The sequence below is a fragment of the Tenrec ecaudatus genome, chromosome 4 (assembly GCF_050624435.1).
Source record: "Tenrec ecaudatus isolate mTenEca1 chromosome 4, mTenEca1.hap1, whole genome shotgun sequence".
In the NCBI taxonomy this organism is placed as follows: Eukaryota; Metazoa; Chordata; class Mammalia; order Afrosoricida; family Tenrecidae; genus Tenrec; species Tenrec ecaudatus.
The window spans coordinates 197,494,208-197,513,372 of record NC_134533.1 but is presented as its reverse complement, the minus strand read 5'-3'; the positions used below and the strand labels follow the sequence as shown (position 1 = coordinate 197,513,372).

At 48.2% G+C, this 19,165-nt stretch overlaps 1 protein-coding gene and 2 long non-coding RNA genes across 4 annotated transcripts in view; 2 read left to right on the top strand and 1 right to left on the bottom strand.

The window, feature by feature from the left end:
* Positions 1 to 6,068, top strand: part of LOC142447265 (uncharacterized) — a 38,236-nt gene extending 32,168 nt beyond the window's left edge. Inside the window, exons 2-3 of the long non-coding RNA XR_012784057.1 lie at positions 3,228 to 4,037; positions 5,922 to 6,068. This is a non-coding gene — a long non-coding RNA (uncharacterized LOC142447265). The remainder of the gene's footprint in view (positions 1 to 3,227; positions 4,038 to 5,921) is intronic.
* Positions 6,069 to 6,310: 242 nt separating this feature from the next.
* Positions 6,311 to 19,165, bottom strand: part of NEK11 (NIMA related kinase 11) — a 280,892-nt gene continuing 268,037 nt past the window's right edge. The window contains exon 16 of the mRNA XM_075547896.1: positions 6,311 to 7,452. Coding sequence (XP_075404011.1) covers positions 7,245 to 7,452 — 208 coding nt within the window. The 3' untranslated portion in view covers positions 6,311 to 7,244. The remainder of the gene's footprint in view (positions 7,453 to 19,165) is intronic.
* On the top strand, positions 8,749 to 18,411 carry LOC142445409 (uncharacterized). 2 transcript variants are annotated; one of them, XR_012784021.1, is made up of 7 exons: positions 8,749 to 9,073; positions 9,265 to 9,411; positions 13,448 to 13,510; positions 13,794 to 13,903; positions 15,239 to 15,579; positions 17,113 to 17,451; positions 17,642 to 18,411. It is a non-coding gene; the product is annotated as an uncharacterized LOC142445409 (long non-coding RNA). The 2 variants fall into 2 exon arrangements; XR_012784020.1 differs by having other exon boundaries at positions 13,383 to 13,510.

Sequence of the window (19,165 nt, the reverse complement as noted above, 5' to 3'; positions counted from 1 at the left end):
ATCTGCTGCCCCTCAGAACGTGGGAGTACGACCGAAAGACCTATCCTTGGCTCAACTCACAGAGAATTTTATCAGCTCGATGATTTCTCAAGTTGTAACTTTCACTGTTCTTCCTAATCCCACCCTTTCCATTAGCAGAGAGCAAAGAGGTTGAGAGAAGTGCCTGGTCTGATCTTGGGCAGAGGCTTTGGCAGATTTAGTAGCATCTACATCTTTGGCCCTGGCTTTCCCAGAAACTTAGTTCCAGAATTTGCATATTGATGGGGGCATGAAATGCTCCAGGCAGATACTTGGCTCTTTTATATCTTCCTTATGGAATTTGATGTCCTACTTAAAATAGAGCCCTCTCCCTGGCCAGCTCAGCCCCACAGACCAGGTTGCTCAGCACCCCCAGGTCTCTTGCCATCTTTTGTGCACGGGCCCCCTCCCCACCCCATGCAGCCTATTGTGAGCATCTCTCTTCCTCTTTCAGATGTCACCCTTCCTCAGCAGCACCGTCTTTGACATCTCAGGTCCTGACTTGACCCTCTTCCAAATCAGTACAGCCTGTAGTAGTACTTCCTTCTCAGACTTCAACAGGGCGCCCAGCACACCTGTGGCTCAGGTTCAAAGGCAGATTCGCATTCAGTTAAGGAGGCTCCAGGGAGGCTGTGCTTCTTCGAAGCTCCCCGGTGACGAGAATGCTGTGGATCAGTGGACCACATGCTCATTGATCATGGACAGCAACCAGGCTTCCCGAAACCAGCGGCTTCCTTCCTAGATTAATACCCAGAAAAGCCTCCAAGGAGCAAATTTTCTTATCTCTTAGGAAAGAAAGCATTTCCTAGGGACAGAAGAAAGTAAGGAGCAAGTGGAGGGAAGGCTTTCTTGTTCACGCCAGGAGGAGGATGGAGAGAGGAGGCCAGGCAGGGAAAAGGAAAGATGAATCACATTCACAAGAGTGAGACAGGCCTAATGATGCTCAGAGAACAAAGGAAGCGCAAACTGGAAGCTGAGACTTTGCCAGAGGGCTGGAGGGTTTTCATCCCCCAGGGAATGAAGGCACTGAGCTGCCAAAGGTGGAATAAAGCAGAAGAGAAAGCACTAATCAAATGGAAGAGGTTAACAAAGGAAGGGGATCCCCACCCCCACCCCAGGGAGATGAGCAACAGAAACGTGGGTGAAGGGAGACAGCAGCCAGTGTAAGGTATGAGGAGAATAATAATTTATAATTTATCAAGGGGTCATGAGGGGGGAGAGAGAGAGAAAAGAGGAGTTGATACCAAGGGCTCCAATAGAAAGAAAATGTTTAGAAAATGATGATGGCAACATATGTACAAATGCTCTTGTTATAATTGATGTATGGATTGTTATCAGGGCTGTAGGAGCCCTGATGAAATGATTAAAAATGGGAAAGCAAACAAGAAGGAAGGTGATGAAGACGGACCAGAGGGAGGAAGGGGAAGACACTCCTGTCTCTGAGAGCTTTCTTCTCCTCTACCCAGTCCATGGCTTGTCCGATGTCAGCTCTTCCTAAGCTTCCTGGGTGCTCCCTGCTCTGCATAGCTGAAGCAACAAACAACTTTATTTCTGAGACACAGATGCAGAAGATAGAATGGGAGTTAAGAGAGAGAAGTGGCTCTCTATGTCACCTCTAAAACATAAATTTGGGGGGGGGTGTTAGTGTAAGAGATGCTTACTTTTTTTTCCCAGCCCTTACCTGGAAGGGCTTTTTATTTCGGCATGTCTGTTCTTGACAGTGTGGGCTTTGAAATATTGAAGGGCAGTCCCACATGGAAATGGAATCACGCAGGGGACCATTGCTTTAGAGGCTGGTCACTTAAAAACAACTCCGCACCAGACTCCAGCTTTCTGTTATCTTGTGGCATCTTCCGTGGTGCTGCTGTCACCATTGGGCTTCTGTGATATGTGTGTGGACCCCAGGTCCCCATCCATGAAATGGTAACTAGATCTGGGATCAAATCAAGCCTCCACTTTTTATAAATCATTTTATTGGGGGCTTGAACAACCTCTATTTCCTTTTACTTTCCTCTTGTCTATCATGCTCAGCCTTCATTTGGGTTTCAGTAATTTCTCTCGGTTACATTGCCCTTGATCAAGCCCTACCATGCGTCCTACACCCTCCTTGCCATCGATTTTAGATCACTTGTCCCCTTTTCCCTGAGGTTCAACACCCACTTCCTTTGTCCTCCTCTCCTTTGTCCCCCCCCCAGAATAGTCAGTCCTTTTTTCTCCTCCAGATTGTTTATCCCACCTATCTTATCTAGATAGAATTGCAAAGACAATAATGTGCGCAAAAAACAAGATTGAACAAAACAAAGCAACAAAAATGGCCCAAAGGGAGAAAAGCCTGTAAATAGTCCAGTTCTGTTTGTTGACCTTTAGGAGTGTTTTCCTCTTGAGTCTGATGGGGTGCCAAGCCCTGGCCCAGAGTGTATTCTTGGTATTCCCTGGGGACTTCGTTGCTGTCCCCTTGCTGTTCTGTTGCATACCCTTAATGTTTCGCTTCAGTGTGGTGGGGTCAGATCAGGCACAGTCCCTCACACTGTCTCCAGTGTTGCCCCCCACAGCACCATGGGTCAGTGAGGGACATCGAGTCTCCTAGTGGGGCCGGCCCCATGGCCTCTCTGTGCTTTGGCTGCTCTGAGCAGGCAGCCCATCTTCTTCTAAGAGGAGATATTACAGTTCTCTGGGTTCTCTTTCAAGAGCGCTTTGGCCAATCAACCAAGAGGTCAGACACTTTTTGTCGAATACGATCTGAAAAGCACGTGAAGCCACATTCCGTACACTCTGTTCTTTGTTCTTCAAGTTCTCCATTTGACATCAGCGAACCTCTGAAATTTGGAGCCAATTTTTTTACCCCCTTTAAGTGATTATTATATGATACAGAAAGAAGACCTCTCAAACATAACTTGACTGTTTTCTCACAAAAATTTCACCACAGTGTGTGACCTGGCATCTTTTTACTTTTTCACTTCCGATTAGTTTGAACTTTCCGTTCTGTGTTTAAATAAGAAGGTCTTAGGTTTGCCCAGGAGAACTAGTCAATTCAGTACCCGTTCAAGATTGCACACGCCCAGCCACGCATGAGTCTTGTGGGGAGGGGTGAAGCTAGGTAATTCACTGAAAGACTGATGTACTGATGGACCTACTGGGGAGATTCAACTTTTGAAATCATGATTTTTTAAATATGAATTCCTTCATGTTGTAATTTAGTTCTCTTTTAGGACATTGTGCCTCACCCGCCCACTGCCATCGAGTGGATTCAGATTCAGTACCATCCTCAAGGACAGAAGAGAGCTAACTACTCCTTAGATTCCTGAGACTATAAATCTTCCTGGGAACAGACAGTCTCCTCCTCCTCCGCAGTGGCTGGTGGGCTTGAACCTCCGGAATTGTGGGTAACGGCCCAATGCTGAACCCGTCGTTCCACCAAGGGCACCTTTCGTAGTCTCGAAGCAACTTTAAAACAAGGACTTGGAAGCCACCCCCACCCAGACCTTGAATTTTGAGACTGAGGAAGGTCACCCGGAACGAGGTGCCCTCTTTAAGGAGACACTGGCTTTCAAGGCTCTGGGGGACGTTCTGAGATTCTGCAAAGACACCTGACTGCCCAGTGTGTTAGGCATTGGGCTGATATCCTCAGGTCGATAGTTTGATCTCACCAGGTGCTCTGTGGGAGAAAGCCGGGGCAGTCTGCTGCAGTAAAGATTTATAGCTTCGGGTTGTACGCTGCGGAAACGGACTTGACGGCAGTGGGGGAGGCAGTGTCTTTCCTTTTTTTTGTAGCAAGCTCAAGGGAGGATTAGATAGGAATTTTATTTCCAAATACTTTAAAAAAAATAATTTTATTTGGGGCTCTTACAGCACCAATTTTCTAAGAAGAACATCGGTGCATGAGTTGTTAATTGCCCTCCACCAGGAATGTGATGAATCAACTTCAGAGAACCTGTCTGCGTCCCAGCTCACCGCATCCCTCCACCTCATGGAACTTGAGTCCAGTGTAGAGGACACGGCAGCTGACCTTGGAGAGCACGGTAGGAGTGTCCCTTTGTATTCACAAGGGCACTTTCAGCTGACACACGCAGGCTGGTGTTCAGGGGGTTCTTGCATGGAAGTTCCTCATAGAGGAACTCAGAAGCCTGGGAGGGACGTGGTCACCTCCTGTCAGTTTTGTCAGGGCTGAACTGTGATCGGGATGAGAACCTGAGATGCCATGGAGCACTGGGCTCTCTGGGAGACTTGCAGGAATGCATCTTCAAACAGCCTGCCACTCATTTACGATGGGATTGCCCTACAGCTGTGTCCTCCTGTGGCTTCACTCTTTCCTTAGTCAACCAATATTCTACTCTTTGGAGGGCAAGTTGGATGGTCCTCTCAGGGGACGCTGGTTTGGTGGTTGTGGACCCAAGAGGATGGTGCTGCACTGGGTGATCTCACAATAAGCCGTGATAGTGTGGTCCACTACAGCTTGGGGCACCTCAGAGGGTGTGCCTACTGCAACAGGAGTGCCTCAGAAGGCAGGTGGGCATGACCACTTTGGTGTACAACACTGCAGATGGTAAGTGGAATTGCCCTGGTCAGCTATATTGCCACGGATTTTGGGCAGAGGGTCCCTCAGCAGTGTGGAGCACTGGAGAGTGTTGGCTGGGCTGCCTTAGGTCGTGTGGGACACTACAGCAGAAGGGAGGGAGTTCTCTCTGTCACATGGGAGCACAGAGGATGGGTAGAAGCTCCTCTAGCCACGTAGGTGGGACTTCCCCTGGAAGAAGGTGGGTAGGATTTACTCAGCAGCAGGTTATGCTGCAGAGGATGGAGCTCACCCAGCTGGGTGGAGGGAAGGCATAAATGCCCTAGGCCAGTGGTTCTCAGCCTTCCTAATGCCACGACCCTTTAATCCAGTTCATGTTGTGGTGACTCCCAACCATAAAATTATTTTCATTGCTACTTCATAAATGTAATTTTGCCTACTTCATAACTGTAATTTTGCTACTATTATGAATCAGGTGACCCCTGTGAAAGGGTTTTCGACCCCCACAGGGGTCAAGACCCACAGGTTGAGAACTACTGCCCTAGGCTAAGGGGGTGGCCTAGAGGTTGGCAGTGGCATGTGAGAGAAAAGGGCAGAGAAAAAGTAAATAGAAGGAAAAACTGAGCCCATTGAGACTGGGAGGGGTCAAGAGAGAAGAAAACAAAAGTAACAATATAGCTGAGCCCCAATCTCTGACCGTGGGGCTGGAGGGGTTTAAACCCTGCCCAGAGGTGGCGGCGAGCTGTGGCTGTGTTGAGATAAAGTCCTTGGGCTGGCTGAAGGAGTCTGGCTCTGGCCGAGACTGTGGCAGGACTAAGGTTAAACCCTAGTCAACCTCCACAGTGGTAAGCCAAAAGCCCCCAGCTCCTCAAAACCTAGTGGATCTGTGCCGACTCATCTTTATGGTACTCCTCCTGGGACCCACTATGTGTTACTCAGTCCTCGTCTGGCTACAAGTTGAGACTCGTGTTTTAACTTCCCCTCCAATGATTCCGATGCTGCTCGGATTTGAGAACCACTGAGCTGCCATGCAAAGGACCACAGGGGCACACACTGCCCCTTGACAACGAGGCTCGCTCTGTGCCTCAGTTTCCTCAGCTAGCAGGAGAAAGAAGAGTGACTTCTATGCTTCCGATTACTCAAGGTCACGGTAACAAAAGACATGTTATCCTCTTGTTGCTCCCCGGCCCCTAGAGAAAGGAGGGAGGTGGGAAGGGCTACGTTTAAGTGAGCGTTTACAAAGTTCCTCAGGCATGTCCAATCGCCGGTTGGGTGAAAACCCATGCTCAAGCTGGGTAAGACTGCGTGTGGGAGTGGTAGACAGCTGGGTTGAAACCTTGCCCCGCTACTGTTATGTGAATAAGCAGGCTACCTTGTCTTGTATCCTCAGCTATAAACCGTGATACTTCTGTAAAGTTGGTGACCAGATCCCATGAAGTGCTTGGCGCAGTAGCTGAGACACAAAGACACCATCCGAACATCAGCTGCTGTCAGAGGGACATTGACCATTAGACGGCTTTGGGCAATGGAAAAGACCAACAGGTGATTTATTTGGTACCCACAGAGAGCATACTTGCTAGGAGTCGACAGTCTTAGTACTGCAGGATGCATGGGGGGGGGGGGCGGGGGGCAGGTTGTGAGGTTTTGATCTAGGTCCTTTACAGATGCACTTCTTGCTGGTTAATCTCTGAAGGAGACACAAGTGGGCCCAAAGCAGATGCCCCGAGATGGGAGTGCTTGAGCCCTGCACAGACCATGAGGGTGTCAGAGGCCAGGCCGACTGACCCTCGCGAGCAGTCTGGCTGCAACCCTTGAGACCCAAGGGCATCGGGCCCTGAGCTCTCTCCTCCATCTGGGAATGGGGGAGAAAAGCACAAACTCTTCTCCGGCTGTCACCCTGCTGGAAGCCCTGAGGGAATTCAGGGGAGTGTGTGTGTAATGCTCTATATCATAGGCTCCCAGACTTGTGTGGCCCACTTCCCCCTTTTCATGAAAAAACAAACAACAACCTGACTTGGTGTACTCCTGGTGATGAAAAAGTTCTGCGTTATGGTTCATTCGAAACAAAACCTCACTGCTATGGAGTCAATTCCAATGCATAGTGATGGTATAGGATAGAGTAGAACTGTCCCCGGGGGGTTTTAAGCCTGGGAGTAGAAAGAAAGCCTCATTTTCCTCTGGAGTAGTTGGTGTGGGTTTTGAACTGCTGACCTTGTGATTACAGCCCAGTTTGTAATCTATACCACCACGGTTTCTTCTTTTAGCCCATAAACCAGGATGAAGTGTAGGTAACTGCTTTTGTGGTCCCCACTTTTACCCCCTTATCCCACAGGTATGTTATCACCCATTTTGGGAAACACTGCTTTATCGGAAGCCAACCACAAACCTCTCGGGAAGACGACCTAATAAGTCTAGGTAGACTTGTTTCCTGCTCTCTACCGGGAGACCCTGAGCACACCAACATACTCAGCAGCTGCCCACAAAGCTGGAGACCACTCAGGTGCCTCAGAAGAAAGGCCTGGTGATCTGGAAAACCAGCTATTAGAAACCCTGTGGAGCTTAGTTCGGCCTGGACCCCTAGGTTGTGGCCGCTTATGGCCTCTGGCACCGTCTCCTCCCCAGCTCTGTGCCCACTTTTCATACATTAGAGCCCAGCCTATGTGTTCAGTCCACACGAGTATCTGCTGGCTTTCACAGTGGCGTGGCCAAGGTCCTAGAGAATGGGCCCCTCTCCCATGGTGGCCAGCAACTGTGCCTCAAAGTAAAGGAGTTGGTCGACCTCAAAGCAGTCGCTGACCCGAGGCACCACTTTCTCCAGGGACTCCCGGATCTCCGCCTCGCTGGCACCCTGCCTCCTGGCTCCCTTGAGATAGTTATACACCTCTTCAAACACGCCTGCTCCCAGCTTCCGCACCGCCGACCTGCCAGACAGGTTAGAGAAGAGGATGGAGAATTACTCGCTGAAACCAACTGTAAACAAAAATGTATCTTTAAATGGATTACAATTTATTCCATACATAACATTGCCACCAACGGATTTAGGGAAAGAAAAAAAAAAAAAGCAAGGCACAACGTCTCCACCAAACATCCAATACTATTCAACAAATTCTTTTCAAATCTCTATTGTGTGCGTGGGATCCTTCCAGGGACTGTAACGAAAGAGAGAACCAAGTCAGACCAAAGCAGCCCTGGCAGCATAGTGGGTTATGCTGCTGATCGCAAGGTTAGTAGTTCAAAACCACCAAGCCTTGTTAGGAGAAAGACGAGGTTTCTACTCCCACACCGGTTACAGTCTAGGAAACCCACAGGGGCAGCTCTGCTCTGTCCTGTAGGGTTGCTGAGAGTCAGAATTGACGCCGCAGTGAGTTTTGAAGTTGCCCAGATTCCGGTCTTCATGGGGATTCTCTTGTAAGGCAGACAGAGAATAAACATTGTTACACAGACGGATCAAGAAATAACAGGTGGTACTAAGCTCGGTGACAAAAAATAAATCCAGGTGAGAGAGAAGTGGGGCAGATGGGGCCATCTCGGAGGAGGGGACACCTGGAAGCATCAACTGAGGGAAATTCTAGAGGAAGAAAGCTGAAGACCTGGGTGCAGACGTGTTGGAGAAATTCCAAGGAGGCGCGTGTGCATGGAGGAGCCGAGCGGTGGGCTACTAACTTTAAAGTTGGTGGTTCAAACTTGCCAACCAACCTTCTGTGAAGATGTACAGACTCTGAAACCCTGCGGCTAGGTATCTGTTTGGTGTGGCTTAGAGTACATGGAGTTGGGAGCGCAACGAGGATGGTGGGTAACAAAGTCAGAGAAGTAGCTAATAAGAAAATAATACTGACGAGGAGGAGAAGAAAGATGGAGAGAAGAATTGTTTTCTTAACCTGCGCCGGGTACTTTTCTATGCACTTAAACCTGACATGAGCATTATTAGGGAAGCAAGTTTCAAATTCCTGTTCGATAATGGGACAAAAAGTGAGGTGGAAAGGTGCAATGTAATCTGGCCAAGTACCCACCAAGACTAGCTATTTTTCTTTTTTGTACGTATCTCTGGTCTTGGTCTATACATAGGCATAACCTTTGCATTTGCAGGGATGGTGAATTCTTTAAAATGGTTCTTCTAGCCCAAGTCTCTAACACTCATTAAATGACCTTTCTCTGCACGGCTCTGGGAAGAAGGTGGGGGAAGACACTGATAGGATTAACCTGTAATTCTGACAGGACTCCCCGCAGTGCCTTCCTGCTGGATAGAAGATGAGCCTCTGGGAAGCAGAAGGGGGATCTCAGCACCAACAAGAGCCAGGAGTGGAGCACGTCCTCTGGACCCAAGGTCCCTGTGCAGTGAACCCCCTGGAACCAGAGGGCAGCTTTACCTCAGGAGCAGCAGCAGAGCCAGAGTATGGAGTCCGAGCATGCAGGGGAGTGGATTTCCCAGCCCACAAAGCAAGTCAAGTGCGTGGTGCTTTTGTGCAGGAGGCTGGTTTGCTGAGTCGGTGCCGACTCATGGAAGTGGAGCTGAGTGCCTTCTGGCTCGAGCTTCAGACAGTGGTGAGTTTGAGTTCAGGCAGCTGGGTTTGGAGCATGAGCAGAATGCCTTTGGGTTGAGCCTGCCAGCAGAGAGGTATGCTCCTTTGGGCATTTGTTTTCAGACCTGAACCGTTGTAACATCCTGGCTAAGAACTACCCCGAGCTTTCCTCACTCCCTTAATAAGCTCTGTAATCCTGAATTTCATCTGTAGGTTCGGCGTAGCCGTGACAAGGGCCGGTAGAAACGAGAGGTGAAACGGAGCACACGAAGACAGACATCACAGCATTGTTATGGTACTGGATCATACCGAGTTCTCCTCTGGATATTGTCTTCCATGCTCCGCAAGGTCACAAACCAGGTCTGTGTGCACCACATTGGTTATCGTTAGAGAACAAAACTGTGAATGCTTTCAGGAGGGTCTCTAACTTTCCACTCGCCCCTTGTGTGTGGCTGCTTTCCAGAGCCTACCCTCTTGGCTGTGGATTTGGCATTAGTGGATCGTGTTCTGCGGTTCTTGAAGCAGCCACTTGTAATGGCCCTCGAATGTTCCCTCGAGTGGAGGGGTCAATATTTACTTACCGACTTAGTCCTCCACTGAGCGACCCTTCACCTTTGCACTCTTTCACGGTCGCACTGTGTGAACATCTTTCTGTTTTAGGAGGCTTTTTTTTTTTCCCCCACATCCAGTTTCCAGATGTGGAGCTAGTCACACTGGGAGTGTTTGCTCTGTGAACTTGGGGTTTCTGTACGTATGTTTGTCATAGGAGCCCCGGTGGTGTAGTGGGGATATGCGCTGAGCTGGTATATGCAAGGTTCGCAGTTTGAAACCACCAGCTGCCCTGTGGGAGGCTTTCTACTCCTGTAGCGAGAGTCCCAGTCGCTGGACCCCATGGAGCACTTCTACTCTGTCTTCTGGGGTCGCTCTGAATTAACATTGCCTCAATCGCAGTGCACTGGAGTTTGGTTATATGTGTTGTCCTTGATTAAAAAGTAAACATTTTGGGAGAATTGACTGGATCATTAGGTTAACACATGCAAACTGTTTTATGGCTTTCATCTGGAAAGAAGTGTTCCTTTAGGCTTCACTTAAATGGATTTAGTGAAAAGAAATTTGGTGCCTTTCCCCCCCCCTTTCAGAATGTTTAAAGCATTAAGGCTCCACATTATTGATAGGGATGCTAACAATAACCTCTAATCTGAGACAGTCATTTCACAAGCTGGAGATTGAATACTATTGTAATCTCTAGAACACAAAGAACTAGGCAGGTATTGTGGCAGACGAGAGGAAGGATACATAATTGATCTTGCTCTAGTTTAGAGATCAGTGATTAGAATTCATGATATATCCATTTTTAATTGCGTTTTAGTGCTTGTGCACTCATTATCTCAAATGATCCGTGTGAACTAGGCAATTCACTGCATTTTATTTCCATTTATAGATGAGAAAAAATAGGTTTCAGTTAACTTTAACAACCTCACACAGTTAGTGGATGTTGGAATTCCGCGTGCTAGAGAGACCTGCATTTCTGGGATTTCGCACCATCCAACTCCAATAGGCTTCCAACCTTCTGTTAAGATATTGTCAGGACTGAGCCCAGCATCCCTCACCGTCGTGAGTCACCTCAGCTACTCCCAGACATTCAAGCTTTCCCTTTCTCTGACTTTGCCCAAACCCTTGTCGTTTATTGATGGCTTAACAACTGTCTCACTCATTCCATTTTACTTCTTAATCCTGTCACCCATGATTTCAGCATTCTTGGGCTTTGTTTTTTGGTGGTCTCATATCCAATAAATATATCCTGTAACCTTACTTCAATTGCACATCCCCCTCTCAATCCCGTCCCACTTTCCCTACCTGATCCTACCTAGTATCAGCTCTTTAACGCCAACCACAGGCTCTATCTTTACTCCATAACTTATCTACACGTCCAGATTTATAAACCAATTGCTCACTTTATTCCATATGGAGAGCTCATTCCTTGTCTATATGCTGCCCCCCCCCAATTAAAAAAAAACAAACCTTCCTGGTGGCTTCACAGTAGTTTGGTAAATAGCATCAATGTCCTGCCTTCCCTCTCTCATGAATCTCCACCTATTGGCAAGTCTTGCCATGCTTCTCAAAATCTCTGTGGTGAAGAAGCAGTTCCTTTTGAAAATTCCCAACCCATCGTGAACTGAGTCAGGGCCACAAGTAATCCGTGGCCTCTGGCTCCCGTACTTCTCACCGCATGAGGCTCCCCAAGAAAATCTGACAGCACCGCACACCTGGGTCACCATAGGTCAGAACTGACTTGGTTTTTAACTCTAGTCGACACTTAGCTCATGAGGCTGTTGTAGCAGTATTGATCAGCCATAACATTCTAAACTGTTCTCTCAATTTACCTCATGAGTACAGGTAATGGATAGTATGTGCTTTGGGCCTGGTCCTTGGACACTATGCTTCAAGAAGCATGTTGGACATGCCACCTCCAAGCCAAATGCTAAATTCATTTGCTGCTAAGTACACAGAGGGTTAAAAGCCACTCTCCTCTCTCTCCACTTATCACCAAACAATCCATTTTCAATATGCCATGGCCAGTTGAGCTTTTTAAATGTAAACGAAATCTGGTCACATCGCTGCTTAAAATCGCCAGTGGCCTTTTGTCACATCAGGGCATGGCTCCCCCTCTACTCTGATTAGTTGGTGGTTCTTGATCTGTATCCTGCCTTCCTCTACCCGCCAGTCCTCATGTCACACTCTGTCTTATCCACTGGGCTCGAGTCACACATGTCTTAAATCCAGCACCAGCTTATTCCCACCCGAGGGCCTCAGCACCAGCTGCACCCTCTTCCCCGCAATGCTCATCACCTGGCTGGGTTCTTCTTGCCAGTCAGACCTCAGCTTGAAGCTTGCCTTCTCAAAGAAACTATCCTGTCTACCCAGTCTAAAGGAGTCATCCAGGTACTTCATGGGGATGCACCCGTTTAACGGCTACGTAGCACTGACAACTCTCTGCATGCTTCTTGTCTGTGTGTGTGCTCACTGTTTGTCCCCATCCAAGAGGAAGGAGCCCAGAGCAGGGCTGCATGCATTGGCTGTGTGAAAAATAAATGTTTGTAGCATGAAGTAATGGCCTTCGCAGCCTGTGTTAGACTGGGCTGACTAGAGGAGCAAGTCCAGGGAGATCCACATGTGTATAAGAGAGAGCTTTCTATCAAAGAGCAATTTGCATTTTGAGAAAACATCCCAGGCTGGGCCAGACCAAATCCATAAGCCTGAAATTAGCCCATAAGCCCGATACTAGTCCCTAAATCCCTCTGCTGACTCACACAGTCACATGCGATGATGCAGGAAGATCACAGGCCAGTGGGTGCAAAGTCTTATGGATCCAATGGTAGTGGACCCATCTCGGGGGCTCTGGCTGCCATCAGTGTGGATTGAAGTGGCTTGTGTTAAGAAAGGGGAAGCAGAGAGAGAGAGAGAGAGAGAGAGAGAAAGTTCCCAGAATCCTCGTGAGAAGGCCACACCCACCAGGAGGCATCTCAGGCTGTGGCCTGATTGACAGGCTAGATTCCACCCTACACCCGATTGATTTATCTAGCTGACATGACATTATGTGTGGTAGTTCTAGAATCATTTTTTCAATTTGAGGATTCAGAGTGTAGGGGTGGAGTCTAGCCTGTCAATCAGATCATACATAGGCAATGAGACCTCTGTGTGGGCATGGCCTTCTCCTGAGAAATCTGGGAACTCCTAATTTTCCTCCTTGGAGGCAGGAGACACTCTCTCTCTGCGAGACAGTACTTAGGAGAAGCCCCATGAAGCTACCTTGAGGCCGTTGGAGTTTTGTAGCTGAAGGAACTGGTGGGCAGAAATGGGAGTTGGTGGGGCAAGTGAGTAGAAAATTACTCTGGGCAAGTGAAAAACACGCCAAGGATGTTGTGAAAAACTAAGTTGCCTCCCCCTCCCCCTCCCCTCCAGTGGCCTTCCAAACCCACATGCAGGAGGCTAACATTGCAAACAACACTGTAGCTTCGTCCCGGCCTTGCACACAGCCAAATCACCATGGAACATTCCCCAGCGACACTCTCCCCAAAGACCCGGCTATAAAACTCTCCCATCTCACCTGGACAGCACCACTTCCTGGGCCCCCAACTGAGGACCCGTGAACCTCACCTGGGAGCTAAGGATGCTCCTGTCCCTTTCTTTGTACCTCCCTCCCTCCTGGGTGGCACGACTTCTCAGGCCCCAACTAGGGCCTGGTGAACCTCACCCAGGAACTCTGAAATAAACCTATAAAACTATTTTCTTTTTTTGCCCTTTTTCTTTCTTTCTGTGGCCAAAATTAGCTTACATTTGGTGTATGAAACCTGGGAGGAGTAGAGGCCTTCTGACACGCCCCACCTTCCCTTAGGCGGGTACTGCAGGATCCCTCTCCTCCATCCTCACAGCTGCCATCCGCCACATCCATGAATGAGTAAGTACCTAACCAATTTTTTATCTCTGCTGTTTCCGCCACAGTCCCTTACTGCGGGGTTCTTCCACCAGGGCCTCTGTCCATTAAACCGTGGGCCCACGTCAGAGTCTCTCTATCCAAAGGACAGGCACTCGGGGACGACTGTTCCTTTTCCAGGGAGCTGGGAGGTTGCTGGGCCTCCCCCTCCTTCCATTCCAAAGGACAGACATTCTGGGGCACGGGAGTCTCTGTTCCTTTTCCAGGGACCTTGGAGACCACTGGGTTTCCCCTCCCTACATTCCAGAGACCCACTTGGATACTCGGGATGCGGATTCTTCGCTATCCTGGCCTCCTACCAAGAACCTCGCAGCATGGGAAACAAAATTCCAAGCTGGACTCTTCCCCACCCTGAAGGTATCTCCTAGCTCACCTCTCAACCTTCACTTAGCGCTAGAGCTCCCGCTCAAACGCCTTGTTTTTTTTTATTGCAATTTGGTTTGGTCTCGATACAAACTAGACAGTGGGTTTCAATGGCCAGAAAATGGAACTTTCAATTTCAACATCTTGACTGATCTCAGTAACTTTTGCCAGCAGACTGGCAAATGGCCTGAGGCCCCCTACATCTAATCTTTCTTCCTTCTACACTCCTGTCCCCCTCTCTGTACTACCTGGCACCCCGTTCAAGTTCTCCTAGTAATGCCACGACCCTTTAATTCAGTTCCTCATGTTGTGGTGACCTCCAACCATAAAATGGTTTTGTTGCTACTTCCTAACTGTAAGTTTGCAACCGTTTTGAATCGTAATGTAAAACATAATGTGTTTTCCGATGGTCTAGGTGACCCACAGGCTGAGAACCGCTGTCCTAGCGAAACACTCGCCAGCTCAGACAGACCCACGTCTCTCCAATCAGGATCCCGACAGTACTGCCCCCTTCACCTTTTTCCAAATTCCCTGACGCCTTGTCTGTGGCACAAATAAGGCCTCCTCCATATCCTGGAAGCCCCTCACTATCACCCCCCTCAGCCACTCCCAATACCCCCACTGCAGCCCTATGCTCTCCGCTTTGAGTTCCCAAGTTAATCATCACCCCGGCTGGCACCAACCCCTCCTCTGGCCTCTACCCGAAGTTGCGGCACCGAAGGGCTCGTCCAGGTCCCCTTTTCTCACTGACTTGTCCCAAGTTGAAAAGCGCTTACGTTCCTTTTCCAACGATTCCACCACCTACATCAAAGAGTTTCGCTATTTGTCTCAAGCCTATGATCTATCGTGGCATGATGTTTTTGTGTCCTATCATCCACTCTCGCCTCAGATGAGTCTTTTCACTGCTGCCCAACCGCCTGCAGACCAGGTTCACCTAGCCGACTCTACTATGCCTTGTGTTGGGGCCCACTGAAATATAATGCTCCAGTGTGCCTTGCCTGGCCTCTCCCACAAAGCAGTCAACTTTAACAAGCTCCGGGAAATTACTCCAAAGCCAGATGAAAACCTGGCAGCATTTTAAAATTGTCTGACTGAAGCTCTCACCCAGTACACCTGCCTGGACCCAACCTCACCAGCAGGGGCCACTGTCCTAGCCACCAGGCATTAGACAAAAGTTCAAACAAAAAGCTGAGGATGGCTTTCAGACCCCTGTTGTCCGTGGCCTGGTAAACATGGCTTTTACAGTCTTCGATACCAGACGGCAGCAGGCAGACAGGGAATTCTGATACTGCCAGAAGGCAAATGTACAAGCCCAAGCTCTGATTGCAGCCCTATGGTCTTCAGCAACCAAGACGATGTTGGCATCCTTCCCAGGCCCTGGGAACAGCAGTTTCAGACCACCTCCAGGAGCCTGCTTCAGGTGTGACCATCAAGGTCACTGGGCCAACCACTGCCCACAGCCTTGTCCGCCCACCAAGCCTTGTCCAGCGTGCGATCAACAGGGCCACTGAAGGGGAGTGACTGTCCTTCGGCGCCCAGTCTCAGAAAGTCAGTCCCTCCAACTGACCCACCTTTGACGCTACTGGGCCTAGCTGCTGAGGAATGACAGAGCCTGGACTCGACAACCCTAATCACGCTCGCCGAGCCCAGGGTAACAATCAAGGCAGCAGGTAAGGTTTCGTCCTTGCTGGTCGACACGGGGGATACCATCTAGACCCTTCCCAGGCCTCCGTCAGGGGTACTGACCGCTGTCCCTCTCACCTGTTGTCCACTGGGCCCCTCACATGTCTGGTGGATAACAAGCCAGTTGAGCACTCCATACTGTTTTTGAACCAGTTAAGAAAATCACAGTGATTAAAGTGTAGCATTTTGGGGTGGTGGAAATAGATGAAATGACTTAATATTCTAGACGACTGAACGAAAACCACCTATGAACTGAGTTGAAAGTCGAGAATGAGCTGGAAAACAGAATGATTGGTAATAGGTTTTTGTGTTTTGTTTTAAAGAGGGAAAAAGAGTAGTTTGTCTTGACGTATAATGTCTTGTGCCAGAATGTGAAAGATAGTCAAGCTAAGCTTGGAGGGTATGTAGTAAGTTGTAGAAGGTTTGAGAGGAAGTGAACTTTATTTGGCTTGGTTTACAGTACCAGCAAATAATGCGTTTGAAAAGAAGCAATGAGATGTTTTGAAATTTTTACAAAGTAGATCAATTGTGGTGGACTTAGTCATAGGATAGTAAAAAAGTCTGATTTGAAGGTAGTGAGATCTCACAATGATTGCTTACAGTCAATTACTGGTTGACTTATTTGTCTATCTCCTTAATCCTTATGCGGCCTCCTACGTTTGTCAGGTTTTGGAATCCACCTAAATATGTCTTGGTCCGAACCCTACTAACGATGCTTGAAGCCCATAAATCTTATATGTGGTGCTTTAAAGTCTAAGAATCCTATACCTTGCAGTCAACTGAAAAAAAATCTTATCAGCCAGAAAGATTGCTTTCTCCAAGGGTGCCAAAGGGAGCTTGTCATTCCCCTCAATCTTAAGCAGTCACAACTCATTCTAGACCATTTGCCTGCTTCCCATATGACCAAAAACAGGTCCACTCTCATTTGTGGCCTGAGCAGTACAGGTGTCCATACTGGTCATGGAAAAAGCAATGCCTATGATGAACAAGTCCTTACTGAGTCGACCTTTTGTATTCAGGATGGAACATTCCACCTCAGTATTTCTGACCCCTGGAACCAGAGGTGGGTTGAGGGAGTCACAGGCAAACTATACAAATCTCTACAAGTATTCTCCAGGCAGGAACAAACACTTCATGATCAAATACATCACAAACCTTAGACCACTGTCCTGTCTTCATGGGTTCAAATAAACCAACACACTCTTCCTTAATCAAACCCATGTGCTTAAAGATGTTTCTCATTGCTTCCCGTGTGCCTCCCTCCAAAGATCTCTGCTGGCCACAAAAGCACCCCTAACAGAATGTACCACTCCACTGAGTCAGGTCCTGCTAGGGGAGCCAGAAGAAGTAAATCACACTCAGCCGGCGCATGTCTGTTACTTCATAGATCAGAATGTAGATGACTTTTCTCTGCATGGAACTTGGAAACATAATGTAACTCAACATAGAGGCTTTCTCCAACCCTAGTCAATTCTTTGGGTGCAATGGAGCTTTAACTAATTGTGTAAATTCTTCCACAGCAGGACCATGTTTTCCAATTACCATAGTTCCTCAGCTCACCCTGTATGGTCAGTCTGAGTTGGCGTGGTTACTCTCCGTCCGAAGGTCAAGGAGAGCGGCATTCCTTCCTATAACGGTAGGCGTAAGCCTAACCTCCTTTAGCTGCGGCATCTGGACTAGCTGGAGGTGTGCTCGGCCACTCCATCATCTCAGAATAAGATTTCGAAGACTGATTACAGATCACCTTGGAGTCCACCTTAGCCTCATTACAGCGCAAGCTCATCTCCCTGGCTCAAGTTGCCCCCCAAAGCAGATGGATCTTCTAACTGCTGAAAAGGGGGTACCTGCCTCTTTGTCAGGTAAGAGTGCTATTACATCAATGAATCAGGGCTCATAGAGCAAAACATCGAAACACTGACCCACCTAAGCAAAGACCTCCACAATCATGGAAGGAAAAATTACTTTCCGTTTGACTGGTTGCAATCCCCCTTAGCTACCTGGCTGTTGCCCTTATTTGGCCACTAATCCTTATCTCTCTCTTTTTCTTAGCTCCATGTTTCTTCAGATTTATCCAGCAACAGTGCAAACAAGAACTGCCCAGGATCACAGTAAACCAGCTTCTCCACTTGTACACCAGCCCACTCCACCCCCACCCCTCCTGCCTGCTCCAGTGTCTAAACCCACAAAGTTTCCTACCTACAGGAAGCAGCCAGACAGACTACAACACCCCTAATCACCAAAAAGGTAGGAATTTTAGGCAGAAATGGGAGTTGGTAGGACAAGTAAAAAACACTGCAAAAAAAAAAACCAAGCCTCCCCCTCCCCAACTAGGGACCTGTGAACCTTGCCTGGAAGCTCTGAAAAAAACAACAACAACAGAAAACCTTTAAAACTATTTTCTACCTTTGCTCTTTTTCTTTCTTGACATTGCCAAAATTACCTTACAGCAGTAGTTCTCAACCTTCCTAATGCCGCGACCCTTTAATACTGTCCATGTTGTGGTGATGCCCCAACCATGAAATCATTTGTGTTGCTACTTCATCGCTGTCGTTTTGCTACTGTTATGAATTGGGTGACCCCTGTGAAAGGGTTGTTCGACCCCAAAAGGGTCTCATCCCACCGGTTGAGAACTGCTGTCTTACAAGAACCATGTGGAAACCCCTGCCAGTGCTGAGATGCTTACTAGATCCACAAGACTTCCCACCCACTGGCCTGTGATCTTCCTCCATTTAGTGTCATTGCATGTGTTTCATGAGTCTGAAGAGGACTTTAAAGATTGGTATCAGACACATCGGCTAATATCAGAATTATGGACTTGATCTGGACTGGCCTGGGATGTTTTCTCAATATTCATGCTCTTGTATATAAACTTCTTTCTTATACACGAGTCTCCCTGGATTTGTTGCTCTAGTCTACCTGAACTAACACATTACGTTAACTACCACACTGTCTTTCGCAGAAGTCTCGTGAGAAGAACTCAAAAGTACTGTGGGTGGTTGTAGTCAGGAAGATTGGGGAATGCCCATGCAGGGGAAGTGCCATGTGACCTGGGTCATACCTGCTGGAGTAGAGGGGCCCCCAAGGACAGCTTGGCCATCTATTTTGGCAGGAGAGTAAGATGCAACAAGCTGAGATGAGAACCTCATATATAAAGAAACCTCAGACTTTGAATAATAGCATCTCCCACCTGTGCATAATATCAAAGAGCCCAAGAAGTGTCTCCTAAAACCGTGGGGAGTTAGCTGTACAAGCCAGGCTCTGTTCTCATCTTCCATGAACTCCTCAAACCACAAGAATCAATATTGCTACTCCATATTATGGATGGGGAAACTGAGGCCCAGGGAGGGTAAGTACGTGCCCACTGCACGTTGCTTTAAAGTGGCAGAGCTGGGATTTGAATCCAGGTGGTGTCACTCCAGGGATTGATCTCTATCATGAGGGGGACTTTGGATGTAGGGGCAGAGGGTGGAATGTCGGTTCTGCCTGCCACTCGGCACATGACCACTAGCTACTTACTAAAGGTCTCAGACAGTTTTCATATTTAAGCAGAGAAAAAAATATCTAGGGTGGTGA